General features: G+C 50.1%; 1 protein-coding gene across 6 annotated transcripts in view; it reads left to right on the top strand.

The window, feature by feature from the left end:
• LOC112217992 (serine/threonine-protein kinase MRCK alpha-like) overlaps positions 1-15,477 on the top strand; it is a 112,383-nt gene that overhangs the window by 35,028 nt on the left and 61,878 nt on the right. For all 6 annotated transcript variants that reach the window (XM_042300934.1, XM_042300932.1, XM_042300933.1 and 3 more), the window contains 3 exons: positions 512-595; positions 1,831-1,926; positions 3,213-3,361. In XM_042300934.1, coding sequence (XP_042156868.1) covers positions 512-595; positions 1,831-1,926; positions 3,213-3,361 — 329 coding nt within the window. The remainder of the gene's footprint in view (positions 1-511; positions 596-1,830; positions 1,927-3,212; positions 3,362-15,477) is intronic.

The following is a 15,477-nucleotide window of genomic DNA, read 5'->3' on the forward strand; positions in this document are numbered from 1 at the left end:
TAGGAATGCTCTTTACTACACTCATGTCTAACAATGGGGGCTGAATGTGGCTGTGTTAGAGACGTTATCACTTAACAGTAGTTTAGCCAGCTAGCTTTCCTATCCTTGCTGCAAACGCATTGTAATGAGTGTTATCTGTGCTGCCATGCGGCTATGGCACGTTGAGGCCCTTGAGCTGAAAGATCCCAGCTGTGTGTGTCTCAGGGGACACTACCTTCATGTCCTAAGTCACTTCCTGTCCACCTTCCTTTCTCTTCCCCTCCACTTCTCCTCCTCTAGCTCTATGGCTGTGTTTCATTCCACAAAGATGCTCACTTCCCTTCTGCCCTCGTTCACTCCCCTTTCCTGATCTAACAGGAGTGGGTCATGTTCAGTAGGGAGAAAACGTTCCGGAACTGAGCGGGTTTATTTCCCATGGTTTGCCCTATTGAACATGACAGGAAAGATGTAATTAATTTGGTGGATGGAAACTTTCTCTCCTCACTCTCCTTCTCTCCCATGCTTCCTGTAGGTTGCTGTGGTTAAGGTGAAGAATGCAGACAAGGTGTTCGCCATGAAGATCCTCAATAAGTGGGAGATGCTGAAGAGAGCTGAGGTGAGTTCTGGCTAGTAACAACAACCGCCATAGCATTACAGCAGTGTTAAATGCTAACAACCGCCATAGCATTACACTAGGACTAAATGCTAACAACCGCCATAGCATTACACCGTTACAGCAGCGCTAAATGCTAACAACCGTCGTAGCATTACAGCAGGGCTAAATGCTAACAACTGCCGTAGCATTACAGCAGGGCTAAATGCTAACAACTGCCATAATGTTACAGCAGCTCTAAATGCTAACAATCGCGATAACATTAGAGCAGGGCTAAATGCTAACAACAGCAATAGTATTATAGCATTTGCTACTCTGGGCTAAATACTAACAACAGCCATAGCATTACAGCACTACTCAGGGCTGGATACTAAGTTGAGTTAGCATTATGTAACTCCTTGGCTTTTCCATAAACATTGCATTAAACATTCAATGCAAAATGTTCATATAATTGTCAGTTACATGTGCATGTCTCAAGTTTAGAATATTAAATGTGAATTTGAATACATAACTTAATTAAACTTTAGAACCTATTTTCAGTATGAGAGAGCGATCATGTGGTGTGTGTTCAGTGTATTTACATTTTAGTCATTTAGCAGACGTTCTTATCCAGAGAGACTTACAGCAGCAATTAGGGTTAAGTGCCTTGCTCAAGGGCACATCAACAGATTTTTCACCTAGTTGGCTTGGGGATTCGAACCAGTGCACTCAGTATATCTGTTGCTGCTGTGCTTTTCTTTTAATTGGCAGCTGTTCACAGTGGTCTGTGTGTGTGTGTGTCTGTGTAGCCGTTCCCAGTGGTCCCCTGGGCTTGCAGTTTTCATACTGACCTCCCCACTGTGTCTGGCTGTCTCTGGACATGGGAAACTGTCTGCAATATCAACGCAACTCTCAAACCCATGTCCTCATTAATGTACCCCATGACATAGTCTAGCTACAGGTTGTTCATACAGATGGAAATAGATGAATTTGACTATTTTATAAGTTTGTTAGAAAGTGTAATTGAATTGAAAATACTTAATTGACCCCTAAAGGATCTGAAACGGTGTTTCCCACATAAAGATAGAAATACAATCTATTAATTCTATGGTTGTCCACCACTAGCAGACACAGGAATTCAGTACACACACAGGTTGGACCGAAGTGTGATGGACCGAAGTGTGTGCCAATGAGAGTAGCTACAGTACATTCCATTCATTCTGTTTATATAATGATTACCCTTTTGACCTCTCCCTCAGACGGCGTGTTTCCGGGAGGAGCGGGACGTGCTGGTGAACGGGGACAGCCAGTGGATCACCACCCTGCACTACGCCTTCCAGGACGACAACTTCCTGGTAAGATCTCCACTAACTTCCCCTCTATTCATATAGGTTTCAATATATGGTATGTCTGCATCCCAAATCGTAACCTATTGCCAATAGGACTCTGGTCAAAAGTATGACCACTGATTTTAAGGGGTGTAAAGGGTTGCGTCCAAATGGCATAGGGTACTGGTCAAAAGTAGTGCAATATATAGGGAAGAGGGTTCCATTTGGGATGAACACAAGCTGTGAAGAGGCCGAAATTAATAGTATGATGACGGTTGACGGTAAAGGAGGGAGGGATGGGTGGTTGACGGTAAAGGAGTGAGGGATGGGTGGTTGACGGTAAAGTAGGGAGGGATGGGTGGTTGACGGTAAAGGAGGGAGGGATGGGTGGTTGACGGTAAAGGAGGGAGGGATGGGTGGTTGACGGTAAAGGAGGGAGGGATGGGTGGTTGACGGTAAAGGAGGGAGGGATGGGTGGTTGACGGTAAAGGAGGGAGGGATGGGTGGTTGACGGTAAAGGAGGGAGGGAGGGATGGTTGACGGTAAAGGAGGGAGGGAGGGATGGTTGACGGTAAAGTAGGGAGGGAGGGGATGGTTGACGGTAAAGTAGGGAGGGATGGGTGGTTGACGGTAAAGTAGGGAGGGAGGGGTGGTTGACGGTAAAGGAGGGAGGGAGGGGTGGTTGACGGTAAAGTAGGGAGGGATGGGTGGTTGACGGTAAAGTAGGGAGGGATGGGTGGTTGACGGTAAAGGAGGGAGGGAGGGGGTGGTTGACGGTAAAGTAGGGAGGGAGGGGTGGTTGACGGTAAAGTAGGGAGGGAGGGTGGTTGACGGTAAAGTAGGGAGGGAGGGATGGGTGGTTGACGGTAAAGGAGGGAGGGATGGGTGGTTGACGGTAAAGGAGGGAGGGAGGGGTGGTTGACGGTAAAGTAGGGAGGGAGGGGTGGTTGACGCTAAAGTAGGGAGGGATGGGTGGTTGACGCTAAAGTAGGGAGGGATGGGTGGTTGACGGTAAAGTAGGGAGGGATGGGTGGTTGACGGTAAAGGAGGGAGGGAGGGGTGGTTGACGGGGAAGGAGGGAGGGAGGGAGGGATGGATGGTTGGTTGGTTGACTGTAAAGGAGGGAGGGAGGGATGGATGGTGGACCAAAAAGACTAAGGAGAAAGAGGGAGGCCTGAAGAAAGTAAAGATGGAGGGAGGAAGTGGGGGGACACTAGAGGAATACAGAGAATGTTACTTGCACACTATTATACAGTATTATTATTACTACTACTTGTCAGAGAGATTTATTCTCTCCTCCCCTCTCTCGGCAGTACCTGGTGATGGATTATTATGTGGGTGGGGACCTTCTCACCCTGCTTAGTAAGTTTGAAGACAGGTTGCCGGAGGACATGGCAAGATTCTACCTGGCTGAGATGGTGCTGGCCATCGACTCAGTGCACCAACTGCATTACGTCCACAGGTGAGTCAGACGGACAGACGGAGACGGACGGACAGACGGAGAAAGACAGGGAGGACGGGACGGAGTTGACGGAAAGGAAGGAGGGATGGATGACGGACGGACAGACGGAGACAGGAGACAGACGGAGATGGGACGGACAGACGGACACGAGGCAGACAGACGGGACAGACAGACACGGACGGACAGAGGGAGACATGGATGGTGGACAGACAAAAAGACTAACGGAGAAAGAGGGAGGCCTGAAGAAAGTAAAGATGGAGGGAGGAAGTGGGGGGACACTAGAGAAATACAGAGAATGTTACTTGTACACTATTATACAGTATTATTATTACTACTACTTTGTCAGAGAGATTTACTCGGAGACCTCCCCGGACTCTCGGCAGTACCTGGTGATGGATTATTATGTGGGTGGGGACCTTCGGACAGACTGCTTAGTAAGTTTGAAGACAGGGAGACGGAGGACATGGCAAGATTCAGACCTGGCTGAGATGGTGCTGGACGGACATCAAAGACAGACACGGTGACGGACGGACAGACGGAGACAGACGTGAGTCAGACAGACACGGACGGGGACGGACGGAGACGGAGACAGACAGACAGACGGAGGGACGGACGGGGACGGAGACGGACGGAGACGGACGGGGACGGAGACGGACGGAGACGGACGGGGACGGAGACGGACGGAGACGGACGGGGACGGAGACGGACGGGGACGGACGGAGACGGACGGGGACGGACGGAGACGGACGGACGGGGACGGACGGGGACGGACGGGGACGGAGACGGACGGACGGGGACGGACGGACGGGGACGGCGACAGGGAGACGGACAAGGTGACAGGGAGACGGGACGGGACAGGGAGACGGACAGGGCGGAGACGGACAGACGGCGATAGGGAGACGGGACGGAGACAGGGGAGGGGGGACGGGACAGGGAGACGGACGGACAGACGGAGACAGGGAGACGGGGACAGGAGACGGACAGACGGAGACAGGGAGACGGGACGGAGACAGGGAGACGGACAGACGGAGACGGGAGACGGACGGAGACAGGGACGGACAGACGGGGACAGGGAGACGGAGAGGGGAGACAGGGAGGACAGACGGAGACAGGGAGACGGACGGAGGGAGACAGGGAGACGGACAAGAGGGAGACGGGGAGACGGACAGAGGGAGACAGGGGGGGACGGAGACAGACGGAGGGAGACGGGGACAGACGGAGACGGAGGGGACGGACGGGGACCAAGGACGGACGGAGGGAGACGGGGGGACGGACGGAGGGAGACGGGGGACGGAGACGGAGGGAGACGGAGACCGACGGACGGACGGAGAGGGGGGAGAGACGGAGACGGAGGGACGGAGACGGGACCAGCGGACGGACGGGGAGACGGAGGGAGACGGAGGGAGACGGACGGGAGACGGGAGACCGACGGAGACGGAGACGGAGACGGGGAGACGGACGGACGGACGGGGAGACGGACGGAGACGGGAGACGGACGGACGGACGGGAGACAGACGGACGGAGACGGAGACCGGCAGACGGACGGAGACGACCGGCAGACGGACGGACGGGAGACGGGGACGGACGGAGGGAGACGGGGACGGACGGACGGAGGGAGACGGGGGACGGAGGGAGACGGGGACGGACGGGAGGGAGGGGACGGACGGACGGGGAGACGGGGCGACGGACGGACGGAGACCGACGGACGGAGGGACGGAGGGGGAGGGGCGACGGACGGACGGAGGGAGACGGGGCAGACGGAGACGAGAGGGAGACGGGCGGAGGAGACGGAGGGAGACGGGAGACGGGGGACGGAGACGGAGGGACAGACGGAGACGGAGACGGAGACGGAGACGGAGACGGGGGAGACGGACGGAGACGGAGACGGAGACGGACAGACTGAGACGGACAGACGGAGACGGACAGACTGAGACGGACAGGAGACGGACGGACTGAGACGGACAGACTGAGACGGACAGACTGAGACGGACAGACGGACGGACAGACGGAGACAGGGAGACGGACGGACGGAGCGGAGACAGGGAGACGGACAGACGGAGACAGGGACGGGGGAGACAGGGACGGACAGACGGGAGACAGGGAGACGGACAGACGGGACAGGGAGACGGACGGACGGGGACAGGGAGGGCGGACAGGGAGACGGACAGACGGACGGACGGAGACAGGGAGACGGACGGACGGAGACAGGGAGACGGACGGACGGAGACAGACAGACGGACAGACGTAGACAGGGCGGACAGACGGACCGACAGACGGACAGGCGTAGACCGACAGACAGACGGACGGACCGACAGACAGACAGGCGGACGGACCGACAGACAGACAGACGAGACCGACAGACAGACAGACGTAGACCGACAGACAGACGGACCGACAGACAGACGGAGACCGACAGACGGGACCGACAGACAGACGGAGACGGACGGGACAGGGAGACGGACAGACAGACGGAGACAGGGAGACGGACAGACGGACGGGGGAGACGGACAGACAGACGGAGGACGGAGACAGGGAGACGGACGACAGACGGAGGACGGAGACAGGGAGACGGACAGACAGACGGAGACGGGAGACGGACGGACGGAGACAGGGAGACGGACAGACGGAGGGGAGACGGACAGACGGAGACGGGAGACGGACAGACGGAGACAGGGAGACGGACAGACGGAGACAGGGAGACGGACAGACGGAGACAGGGAGACGGGACGGAGGAGACGGGGACGGAGACAGGGAGACGGACAGACGGAGACAGGGAGACGGACAGACGGAGACAGGGAGACGGACAGACGGAGACAGGGAGACGGACAGACGGAGACAGGGAGACGGACAGGACAGGGAGACGGGCAGACGGAGACGGACAGACGGAGACGGACGGACGGAGACGGACGACCGACCGACAGACGGAGACAGACGGAGACAGACGGAGACAGACGGAGACAGACGGAGACGGGGCGGAGACAGACAGACAGACGGAGACAGACAGACGGGCGACAGACAGGACGGAGACCGGCGACGACAGACAGACGGAGACGGGAGACCGACCGACAGACAGACAGACGGAGACCGACCGACAGACAGACAGACGGAGACCGACCGACAGACCGACAGACGGAGACCGACAGACCGACAGACGGAGACCGACAGACGGACCGACAGACAGACGGACGGAGACCGACAGACAGACGGACGGACAGACAGGGGCGGAGACCGACAGGACGGACGGAGACGGGGCGGACGGACGGACACGGAGACGGGGCGACGGAGACGGACGGAGACGGGACCGACGGACCGGACGGACGGATGGAGGACGGACCGGACGAGACAGACGGAGACAGTCGGAGACAGACGGAGACAGACAGTCTCATTAGTCCAAGTCACCTGTATGACCACTGAAATAGTTGGTTCCTTTGTGGCTCTAAATAAAAGTACTCCCAATATTCCCTCAATGAAGCAGAGAGAAATGTCCCTCCTTAATGAAGCAGAGGGAAATGTCCCTCCTTAATGAAGCAGATAATTTTTTACCTATTATTTAACTAGGCCAGTCAGTTAAGAACAAATTCTTATTTACCATGACAGCCTACCCTGGTCAAACCCGGATGACGCTGGGCCAATTGTGCGCCGCCCTATGGGACTCCAAATCACGGCCGGTTGTGATACAGTCTGGAATCAAATCAAAGGGTCTATAGTGACGCCTCTAGCACTGAGATGCATTGCCTTAAACGGCTGCACCAATCGGGAGCCCATAACCTCACTACCGGTTAAAGGTTTTAGAACACCTACTCATTCAAGGGTTTTTCTTTATTTTTACTGTTTTGTACATTGTAGAATTATAGTGAAGATATCAAAACTATGAAATAACACACATGGAATCATGTAGTAACCAAAAAAGTGTTAAACAAATCAAAATATATCTTATATTTGAGATTCTTCAAGCCACCCTTTGCCTTGATGACAGCTTTGCACACTCTTGGCATTCTCTCAAACAGCTTCACCTGGAATGCTTTTCCCACTGTCTTGAAGGAGTTCCCACATACTGAGCACTTCAGTCTGCTTTTCCTTCATTCTGCTATCCGACTCATCGCAAACCACCTCAATTGGGTTGTAGTCAGGTGATTGTGGAGGCCAGGTCATCTAATGCAGCGCTCCATCACTCTCCTTATTAGTCAAATAGCCCTTACACAGCTTGGAGGTGTGTTTTGGGTAATTGTCCTGTTGAAAAACATATGATAGTCCCACTAAGCCCAAACCAGATGGGATGGTGTATTGCAGCAGAATGCTGTGGTAGCTATGCTGGTTAAGTGTGCCTTGAATTCTAAATAAATCGCTGACAGTGTCACCAGCAAGCACCCCCACACCACAACACCACCTCCTCCATGCTTCACGGTGGGAACCACACGTGCGGAGATGATCCATTCACCCACACGCGTCTCACAAAGACAGAGGTTGGAACCAAAAATCTCCAATTTTGACTCCAGACTAAAGGACAAATTTCCACCGGTCTAATATCCATTGCTTGTGTTTCTTGGCCCAAACAAATCTCTTCTTATTATTGGTGTCCTTTAGTAGTGGGTTCTTTGCAGCAATTCAAATCAAATCAAAGTTTATTTGTCACGTGCGCCGAATACAACAGGTGTAAACCTTACAGTGAAAATGCTTACTTACAGGCTCTAACCAATGGTGCCAAAAATAGGTATGTGTGTGTGTGTGTGTAGGTAAGTAAAGAAATAAAACAACAGTAGAAAGACATTTGAAAAAAGAGTAGCAAGGCTATATACAGACACCTGTTAGTCAGGCTTATTGAGGTAGTATGTACACCTAGGTATCGTTAAAGTGACTGTGCATATATGATGAACGGAGAGTAGCAGAAGCGTAAAAAGAGGGGTTGCCGGGTGGTGGGACACAATGCAGATAGCCCGGTTAGCCAATGTGCGGGTACATACCAATTTAGGTAGTATGTACATGAATGTATAGTTAAAGTGACTAAGGATATAAGATAAAACAGAGAGTAGCAGCAGCGTAAAAGAGGGGTTGGGGGGAGGCACACAATGCAAATAGTCTGGGTGACCATTGGTTACCTGTTCAGGAGTCTTATGGCTTGGGGGTAAAAACTGTTGAGAAGCCTTTTTGTCCTAGACTTGGCACTCCGGTACCACTTGCCATGCGGTAGTAGAGAGAACAAAGTCTATGACGGGGGTGGCTGGGGTCTTTGACAATTTTTAGGGCCTTCCTCTGACACCGCCTAGTGTCAAGGTCCTGGATGGCAGGCAGCTTTGCTCCAGTGATGTACTGGGCCGTACGGACTACCCTCAGAAGTGCCTTGCGGTCGGAGGCCGAGCAATTGCCGTACCAGGCAGTGATGCAACCGGTCAGGATGCTCTCGATGTTGCAGCTGTAGAACCTTTTGAGGATCTCAGGACCCATGCCAAATCCTGAGGGGGAATAGGCTTTGTTGTACCCTCTTGATGACTGTCTTGGTGTGTTTGGACCAATCTAGTTTGTTGTTAATGTGGACACCAAGGAACTTGAAGTTCTCAACCTGCTCCATTACAGCCCCGTCGATGAGAATGGGGGCGTGCTCGGTCCTCCTTTACCTGTAGTCCACAATCATCTCCTTAGTCTTGGTTACGTTGAGGGATAGGTTGTTATTCTGGCACCACCCTTCTAGGTCTCTAACCTCCTCCCTATAGGCTGTCTCGTCGTTGTCGGTGATCAGGCCTACCACTATTGTGTCGTCAGCAAACTTGACGATGGTGTTGGAGTCATGCCTCGCCATGCAGTCGTGGGTGAACAGAGAGTACAGGAGGGGACTGAGCACGAACCCCTGGGAGCTCCAGTGTTGAGGATCAGTGTGGCAGATGTGTTGCTACCTACCCTTACCACCTGGGGTTGGCCTGTCAGGAAATCCAGGATCCAGTTGCAGAGGGAGGTGTTTAGTCCCAGGATCCTTAGCTTGATGATGAGCTTTGAGGGTACTATGGTGTTGAACGCTGAGCTGTAGTCAATGAACAGCATTCTCACATAGGTGTTTATTTTGTTCTGGTGGGAAAGGGCAGTGTGGAATCCAATAGAGAATGCGTCATCTGTGGATCTGTTTAGGCGGTATGCAAATTGGAGTGGGTCTACGGTTTCTGGGATAATGGTGTTGAAGTGAGCCATTACCAGCCTTTCAAATCACTTAATGGTTACGGATGTAAGTGCTACGGCTCTGTAGTTATTTAGGCAGGTTGCCTTTGAGTTCTTGGGCACAGGGACTATGGTGGTCTGCTTGAAGCATGTTGGTATTACAGACTCAATCAGGGACATGTGCCAGCACATGCCCGGAGGTGTCAGCACATGCCCGGAGCACATGTCCTGGTAATCCGTCTGGCCCCGCAGCCTTGTGTATGTTGACCTGTTTAAAGGTCTTACTCACTTCGGCTACGGAGAGCGTGATCACACAGTCGTCCTGAACAGCTGATGCTCTCATGCATGCCTCAGTGTTGCTTGCCTCGAAGCGAGCATAGAAATGATTTAGCTCGTCTGGTAGGATCGTGTCACTGGGCAGCTCGCGGCTGTGCTTCCCTTTGTAGTCTGTAATAGTTTGCAAGCACTGCCACATCCGACGAGAGTCGGAGCCGGTGTAGTATGATTCAATCTTAGCCCTGTACTGATGCTTTGCCTGTTTGATGGTTCGACGCAGGGAATAGAGGGATTTCTTGTTAGCTTCCAGGTTAGAGTCCAGCACCTTGAAAGCGGCAGCTCTACCCTTTAGCTCAGTGCGAATGTTGCCTGTAATCCATGGCTTCTGTTTGGGGTATGTACTAGAGGTCGATCGATTTTATGATTTTTCAACGCCGATACCGATTTATTGGAGGACCAGAAAAAGCCGATGCCGATTTTTTTAAAAAATTTTTTATTTTTTACATTTTATTAGTAGTACCTTGCTCAGAAAATGATAACATATGAAAGCTGGTGGTTCCTTTTAACATGAGTCTTCAATATTCCCAGGTAAGAAGATTTAGGTTGTAGGAATTATAGGACTATTTCCCTCTATACCATTTGTATTTCATTAACCGTTGACTATTGGATGTTCTTATAGGCACTTTAGTATTGCCAGTATAACAGTATAGTTTCCGTCCCTCTCCTCGCTCCTCCCTGGGTTCGAACCAGCAACACAACGACAATTAGCGAGCGCTAACTAGCTAGCCATTTCACTTCGGTTACACAAGCCTCATCTCGGCAGTTGATAGGCTTGAAGTCATAAACAGCGCAATGCTTGACGCACAACGAAGAGCTGCTGGCAAAACGCACGAAAGTGCTGTTTGAATGAATGTTTACGCGCCTGCTTCTGCCTACCACCGCTCAGTCAGATACTTGTATGCTCAGTCAGATTATATGCAACGCAGGACATGCTAGATAATATCTAGTTCTGCCCCTGAACAAGGCAGTTAACTAACTGTTCCTAGGCCGTCATTGAAAATAAAAATGTGTTCTTAACTGACTTACCTAGTTAAATAAAGATTAAATAAAGGTGTAAAATTTTGGGGGGGGCAAATCGGCGCCCCAAAATACCGATTTCCAGTCACTGTGGGGATGACGTGCTCAATGCACTTATTGATAAAGCCAGTGACTGATGTGGTGTATTCCTTAATGTCATCGGAAGAATCCCGGAACATGTTCCAGTCTGATAGCAAAGCAGTCCTGTAGTTTAGCATCTGCTTCATCTGACCATTTTATAGACCATTTTATAGACCGAGTCACTGGTGTTTCCTGCTTTAATTTTTGTGTGTAAGCAGGAATCAGGAGGATAGAGTTGTGGTCGGATTTACCAAATGGAGGGAGAGCTTTGTACGTGTGTCTGTGTGTGGGGAGTACAGGTGATCTAAAATTGTTTTTCCTCTGGTTGCACATTTAACATTTTGATAGAGATTTGGTAGAACTGATTTAAGATTCCCTGCATTAAAGTCTCCGGCCACTAGGAGCGCCGCCTCTGGGTGAGTGGTTTCCTGTTTTCTTATTTCCTTATACAGCTGACTGAGTGCGGTCTTAGTGCCAGCATCCGTCTGTGGTGGTAAATAAACAGCCATGAATAGTATAGCTGAGAACTCTTTAGGCAAGTAGTATGACCTGCAGTTTATCACAATATACTCAACTTCAGGCGAGCAAATTCTAGAGACTTCCTTAGATTTCGTGCACCAGCTGTTGTTTATAAATATGCACAGACCCCCCCCGTCTTACCGGAGTGTGCTGTTCTATCCTGCCGGTGCAGCGTGTATCCCGCTAGCTGTATATCCATGTCATCATTCAGCCACGATTCCGTGGAACATAGGATATTACAGTTTTTGATGTCCCGTTGGTAGGATATTCGTGATCTTACCTTGTCTAGTTTATTGTCCAATGATTGCACGTTGGCGAGTAATATTGACGGTAACGGCAGCTTTCCTAGTTGTCTTCTGCGGGTCCGGATGAGGCATCCGCCTCTTCGTCCTCTGCGTCGCTTCCTCTTGCAAATAATTGGGATGTCTGCCCTGTGGGGTGTTTGGAGAATATCTTGTGAGTCCTGCCTGGTGCTGTTGTTGTTGAAGAATTCTTCGTCTAATCCGAGGTGAGTGATCGCTGTCCTGATATTCAGAAGCTCTTTTCTGCCGTAAGATACGGTTGGAGAAACATTATTTACAAAATGAAGGCCTGATTCACACACTCTCCTCTTAACAGTTGATGTTGAGATGTGTCTGTTACCTGAACCCTGTGAAGTATTTATTTGGGCTGCAAGTTTGGAGGCTGGTAACTCAAATGAACTTATCCTCTGCAGCAGAGGTAACTCTGGGTCTTCCTTTCCTGTGGTGGTCCTCATGAGACCCAGTTTCATCATAGCACTTGATGGTTTTTGCGATTACACATGAAGACACTTTCAAAGTTCTTGAAATTTTCCGGATTGACTGACCTTGATGTCTTAAAGTAATGATGGACTGTCATTTCTCTTTGCTTATTTGAGCTGTTCTTGCCATTATATGGACTTGGTCTTTTACCAAATAAGGCTATCTTCTGTATACCATCCCTACCATGTCACAACACAACTGATTGGCTCAAATGCATTAAGAAGGGAAGAAATTCTACAAATGAACTTTTAAGAAGGCACACCTGTTAATTGAAATGCATTCCAGGTGACTACCTCATGAAGCTGGTTGAGAAAATGCCAAGAGTGTGCAAAGCTGTCATCAAGGCAAAGGGTGGCTAGTTTGAAGAATCAAAATATAAAATATATTTTGATTTGTTGAACACTTTTTTTGTTTACTACATGATTCCAAATGTGTTATTTCATCATTTTGATGTCTTCACTATTATTCTACAATGTTGAAAAATAAAAAACCCTTGAATGACTAGATGTTCTAAAACGTTTAGTGTATATGTAAGGTCACATTTACTGGGTTGTATGAAAGAAAATAACTCTAAAAATAGATGTTTTGTGGTGGTCCCCTGACTGATGCCCTGGCTGTGAGGGAGTTTTGTCATAAGGGACGCGACAGCCAATAGGAGAAGCCCTCTGCCTCCAAGGCTGTGTGGTAGGAACCACTCTTCCCTCTGACACACAGGAAGTGGTCACCAGGCCTCATCTACATAATGACAGTGTTGACACTGAAGAAGCCTCAGATGAACGATTTGAGAGAGAAAGAGCCCAGGGGCTAGGGTGTGCCGTGCTGGCCCTATAGTAACATTGATTGTCCCATAGCACAGCAGCAGTATAGACTCAGTGTCGAGATGGGGACCCACTAATTGTATGGTGTTTTACGTGGAATCGGGGCGGAGGGGCGGCGGTGGTCGTCTCGTTCCCCTTTGAGGCCCTCTGAGACATTTTGGGCTGGTAATGACAGGGTGTATGTTTGGGGGTTGTGGTGGGTTCCCCCTCTCGGTTTGTGGAGGGTGGAGACATTAACAGAAGGTCCCCTGAGGAGGGTGTGTTCTCTATGTGGGTGTGACTGAAAGGACAATACATTAACCCTGTAATTTCTCCAATATAAGGCCAATTAGAATAACTTGAATCAGTGCATATAGGCCACATTTGTGAAGTAAGGATGGCCTAGTTATAGAAATTGTCTCTGTCAGTCAAGAGGTTCAGTCGGTGACATGCTTGTGCCGCTGTAAGCATAATGCCTTGTCAGTACCACAAACATAGCTCACTGTTTTATGTTGAAGACAATACTCTGCCAAGGAGAATTAAAGGTTAAAAATGAACTAAGAAAATAGTGTAGTGGCGGCCCCCTCATTAGTGTGTGTGTGGAGGGCTGTGTGTGAAGCTGAGCATGGTCAGTGATCTGCATGGCCTAACCCAGAGACTAACAGACCAACTTAGCAGGGCCCAGCTCTCTGTTAGCAGGGCCCTCATCTGGCCTGTGTGTGTGTGTGTGTGTGTGTGTCTCATTGTGTGTGTTTGTGTGTGTTGACATCTATTGATCAGGGCCATATGTGTGTGTGTGTGTGTGTGTGTTATTAATAATCAGAACCATGTGGGCTCCACAGCCCTGTTTCCACCTCCTGATCTAAGAGCCCAATCTCTTTCATCAGACCGACCACTGGCCACAGACATCTCATTACCTTTTAATGTCATCTATCATAGACCCTGCAGCCCTGTTGTAGAAATGGTACATGAATTAGCAACGGCCAATGGTGAGTATACACGGTATCTGTATGAGCGTGCTTCCAAACAGTGGTGATGAGGTCCCATAGAGCCCTGTGTGTGTCCTTATCTCCGTCCCTGTCTCTGTGAGGAGACACAGTGTGTGTGTTGTCTTGGCAGCCAGATGGCCCTTACAGATGGATGCTGGTGAGGTCTTAAAGGAGATTACCTCCCTCTATTCTCAGCCTTAAGACTTCAGGAGCCCTGTCCTGCCTGGGACCGAGCAGACCAATTAGCCACGCCCCCAACAGTCACGTCACCGCAGCCCTACTGGAAGGGAGGGAGGGAGGGAGGAAGAGAGAGCGGATGGGAGAGACAGGGAGGGTAGGAGAGGAAGGGTATGTCCATCACAGCAGTAAGATGTGACATGTTGTCACAAGAAAAGTGCAACAAGTGAAGAACAAACACCATTGTAAATACATCCCATATTTATGTTTATTTATTTGACCTTTTGTAACTTTGTAACTATTTGCACCTTGTTACAACACTTTATTAGCCATAATGTGACATTTGAAATGTCTCTATTCCGTTTGAACTTTAGTGAGTATGTTTACTGTTCATTTTGTCTTATTTATTTCACTTTGGTTTATCTATTTCACTTGCTTTGGCAGTGTAAACGAATGTTTCCCAATAAAGTCCTTTGAATTGAGAAGGGGCGGTGGATAAAGACACGGGTGACAGGGAGGTAGAGATGAGGCAAGAGAAAGAGACAGCGGGAGGGGGAAGAGGGGTGGTAGCCATGTTCTTCGTTTGATCTCTGCTCAGGGTTTCACTGGGTTTTAATTGGTTTATCTGGAGGAGGAACTCATGACGGCATGCTGGATGACAGGAGACACACACACACAGTACACACACAGGCTAGGGCCAGGTCTGAGCCTATCAGGAAAGTGAGAGGTTAAAAGACACCCACGGAGGTGTTAAGTAGAGGTTAGCGCAGGTGCACACTGGGAAAAGAGTTTGTTCTGAAGAGAATGCATGTCAGTATTGAGTCAAATCAAATGTTATTGGTCACATACACATATTTAGCAGATATTATTGCGGGTATAGCAAAATGCTTGTTATTCGACCATATTTCTAGTCACCTTGCCATGGTTAAATACAGCGTTTCGCGCTTTAAGTTTTGTGCAAATGCTGCTGTTTATCCATGGTTTCTGGTTTGGGTAGGTGTTAATAGTCACAGTGGGAACACTCACATGGTTGGTGGAGAAGGAACAAACAGAAATGACTTCATTGTATCATTTTAGCTAGACTTGAGCCGACTGTTAGTAGGTCTACTTTGTAGGGGGTGTCCCGTTGGTCTACCTTTTATCCCATTGACTTGATTCAACATGAAAAGAAAATCTCCTTCTCTCTTTGTCTCTCGGGTCAAGTCCCAAATGCCACCAGGCGTTATTCTCTATTTAGTGCACTACTTTTAACCAGGCCCTATTGGGCTCTGGTC

This window comes from Oncorhynchus tshawytscha, linkage group LG18 (genome assembly GCF_018296145.1).
Source record: "Oncorhynchus tshawytscha isolate Ot180627B linkage group LG18, Otsh_v2.0, whole genome shotgun sequence".
In the NCBI taxonomy this organism is placed as follows: Eukaryota; Metazoa; Chordata; class Actinopteri; order Salmoniformes; family Salmonidae; genus Oncorhynchus; species Oncorhynchus tshawytscha.